The sequence below is a fragment of the Lolium rigidum genome, chromosome 5 (genome assembly GCF_022539505.1).
Source record: "Lolium rigidum isolate FL_2022 chromosome 5, APGP_CSIRO_Lrig_0.1, whole genome shotgun sequence".
In the NCBI taxonomy this organism is placed as follows: Eukaryota; Viridiplantae; Streptophyta; class Magnoliopsida; order Poales; family Poaceae; genus Lolium; species Lolium rigidum.
In genome coordinates this window covers 25,246,362-25,249,922 of record NC_061512.1, presented here as the reverse complement: position 1 = coordinate 25,249,922, position 3,561 = coordinate 25,246,362, and the positions used below count along the sequence as shown (strand labels likewise).

The window sequence follows — 3,561 nt, the reverse complement described above, 5'->3', positions numbered from 1 at the left end:
ATCATTATAAACAAAGGTACCACTAAACAAGGGAGACAAAATTAATCCTTTATCATCATAAAGTTGTAACGTTTTACAATATTAATTCATGAATTCGGTTTTTTCATGTCTGCTAAACTAATTTCGTTTTTGAAGTTGAATTTCCACATGCTTGTGGATGTCAGTATATATTTTCCACTTTTTAAAATAAAATTTTCACTATGTTTTCACCGGTTTCTACCTTAGCTTTGTGTCTACCTATATTACCATACTTTAAAGTTTATAGAAGAACTGAGAAAAATATGGTGTATTAAAAACATGATATTCTGTAAACATGTGAAATCCGAAAACCTCAAATGTAGCCTGGTATACATGTAGATGGGTTTTTTTTTCCTCTTTTCAAACTTTAAACTTTTGATTTTAAAATTATAGAATTTTTTGAAAAAATGCATATACGTAGAGAATGTTGTAATCTATCAGTGTGTAAATTTTAGATTGCAATATTTTTTTTTGACCTCAATAAAAATGATAAAGTCTCACAAAATGAGAAAATATAAATTTTAGTGTACTGTTTACCAATGATGAAATCAAGATTTGTTATTTTTTTTGAGCCCACACTACAATATATTTCAGTCTAAAAATTTATATACTTGTAGATTACAATGTTGTCAGTATCATAGTATTATTTTGGTCTTTTTAAACATGTTTGAAATAAAAAATTCATAGGTTGAAAAAATGGTCTACATGTAGGCCGATCTACAAAACTCCATTCTCTATCTAGAGTGGGGACGTTTGCCTCGCATGCTATGGTAGCATGTTTTCTAAACAGTTTTAAAAACATCGTTTGGAAGTTTAAAAACTCCAGAAAATTCTACATGTCGGAAATAATATACTCCACAAACCTCAAGAAATCTCAACTCGAAATACCAACTATTTCGGGCTACATAAAAAACACAAAATACGACATCTAAAGTAGTGACTAGTGCAACATTTCAAACATCTAAATTATGTCTATTTTTCTTTGTAAATCTTAGAATATAAGGTACCTCGTAGTCCATATTCTGTGTGGTTGCTGCGTATAACATTATCTACGTCTAGATTTTTGAATTTTATTTAAACTTTGAAATGTTGCCAAATTTCGCTGACAAAATAACGTGCTACATGTTGCCCGGAATCCAAAGTGATTTTTTCATCACCTATCACTATTTGAGAGGCAAGACCAAAACAAAAGGTTTATCTACTGATGAATTCGGTTTTTTTCATACGTCCTGAAATTTCACATGGTTGTAGAACATTACCTCTCCAACACACAATATTTCTTTCATAAATTTTAGGAAGTTGTAAATATGGTTTCCACCATAGTACAAAACTAGAAATAACATCCTTCATACGTGAACTATTCAATCAACAACTATTTGTGAACATATATAGTAGTAAAACAGATTCTCATATCAACTTGTAATTCAAAACACTCTATAAACGAACCACCACGAGGGTTCACTACTAGTCCCCTCGAGCGAGCTGTCCGGCGAGAAAACGAATGCTCCGGCCATGACCATATTGACCGAGAGCCGTTCGTTTTCTGATCGGACGGCTGAGACGGGCCCAAGTTGGGTCGGGTTTTACCGCAACCGCGCGCGGTACACGAGCGAGCAAATTTGGTCAAAACTCTACAGCTGGCAAATTTCAAACTCATGGACGGCTGCGCAGAAAAGGACACTCCTCGTCCTCCCGCCATTAAAACCTCGGCAGGCCGCGCATTAAACGCGCCATTACTGCGGCTGCCTCCCTCTCTGTCCACGCTCGCGCGCAGGCCCACCACGATGAGCGCGCGGGCGGGCGAGGTCCGGTCACGCGCGTCACCCGGACGCCGGCGAGAGGTTTGGGTCAGCGGCTGAGGCGGTCCGGCGAGAGCAGCGCCTCGGGGTCCCCGCACCGGAGCCGGCTGGACGCGCGGTTGCTCCGTCTCCCCGCGACGAGGATGTTCGGGGGCTCGGAGGAGAGGCCGAGGGACATGAAGAATCCGGAACCTCCAGCGGGGGCGGCGGCGCGGCGGCGGGCGAAGGGCGAGGACTTGGCGGCGGCGGCGGAGCGGAACGAGAATACACGGGCCGCGGCCGCGCCGCCGAATGGGGATGGCCAGCGCTTGCTCCAGAAGCTTCGTCCCCGGCCGCTGGCGCCGTCTCCGCCGCCGCCGGCACCCAAGCGGTAGCGCCAGGTAGGGGAAGCCGTGGACGCGGCCTCCGTGGCGATGTGCCGTTCGAAGCCGAAGGAGTAGGAGCGCTTGAGGAGGAAGTCCCTCGGGTTGAGCTGCCGATCGGGGCTGGCCGGCGTGATCTCCGGCAGCGCGTCGGGGGCGGGTGGCGGCGGCGGCGGGACGGGGTGGAAGAAGAGGAGGTCGTCGAGGCTGGGGCGCACGCGGCGCGCGGAGCGGAGCGGGGACGAGGCGACGGGGGCCGGGAGCGCGACGGCGGCGCGGCAGAGCGGGCAGGAGGCGTGCGCGCGGAGCCAGACGTCGATGCAGTCGGCGTGGAACGCGTGCGCGCAGAGCGGGAGCGCGCGCAGCTCGTCGCCGTCCGCGAACTCCAGCAGGCACACGGCGCAGTCGCGGGCGCCGGCGCCGGCGCTCGCGCGCGCCGCCGAGAGGAACTGCGCCGAGGGCAGCGACTTGATGGCCGCGTCGTCCAGGCCGTAGGGCGAGAAGGTGTGGTAGAAGTTGTCGTAGGTGGTGAAGGACGCGAAGGAGTCGTTCGCCGGGGACGAGCCGCTGCCGCCCGTCAGCGTGATGAGCAGCAGCCGCCGCCGCCGTCGCCAGCCGCGCCACCGCCGCCGGACGGTCCGGACCACGCGCCTGGCCAGCCGCGCGTACAGCACCACCAGCAGCGCCGCCCCGACCACCGCCAGCATCGCGATGAGCGGCGGGCTCATGCCGCCTCCCCCGCCTCGCCGCGCGCCCGTGAACGCCAGCACCGCATTGGGCTCCGGCGCCGGTGCAGGCACGGGAGCAGGTCCCGGCGACCCGACGGCAGAGGGAGAAGGCGGCGAGCTGATGAGACCACCCTGAAACGCCGCTGGCGGGGACGGCGTTGGGGACTGGTACGGGGACGGAGATGGTGCAGGTGCCGGCGAACCGCCCGGCGGCGGTGGCGGCCGGAGCGCGCGCATGGCGTTCTTGCCTGTGCGAGATTGGTCACCGTGTCAGTGCGTAGTAGGAGGCGGAGGTGGTGTGCACATGGCAGCGGCGAGTGGGAGTGAAGCAGCGGCGAATCATTGGTGGAGTAGGGAACTAGGGGGAGTGTGGTTGTCCTGAGCTGAGTGTGAGCGCAAAAGCTCCACCGTGGATACCACGCTGGTTGGTGGCATGATTTATTATCCATGACCAAATGCATTCATTTCACCACCACTACCACTTTTGTAGTACTGCTGTCCATCACTCAAAAACTGAGGCTGGGAATTTTATTTCGTTCAAAAAACATTGAGGCGATGAAATCAAGGTTTTATTTTTTCAGATTACTTGTTTGTCGAGTACTGCTTACTGAAACTTGGGCCCTTGAGGCCCAACTCTGTTACTGGCTCCCATTA

General features: G+C 52.0%; 1 protein-coding gene across 1 annotated transcript; it reads right to left on the bottom strand.

Moving 5' to 3' along the window:
* Positions 1-1,866: 1,866 nt before the first annotated feature.
* LOC124652036 (RING-H2 finger protein ATL65) lies at positions 1,867-3,144 on the bottom strand. The gene has a single exon (XM_047191058.1). The coding sequence runs from the start codon at positions 3,142-3,144 to the stop codon at positions 1,867-1,869; it is 1,278 nt and encodes a 425-aa protein (XP_047047014.1).
* Positions 3,145-3,561: the final 417 nt, after the last annotated feature.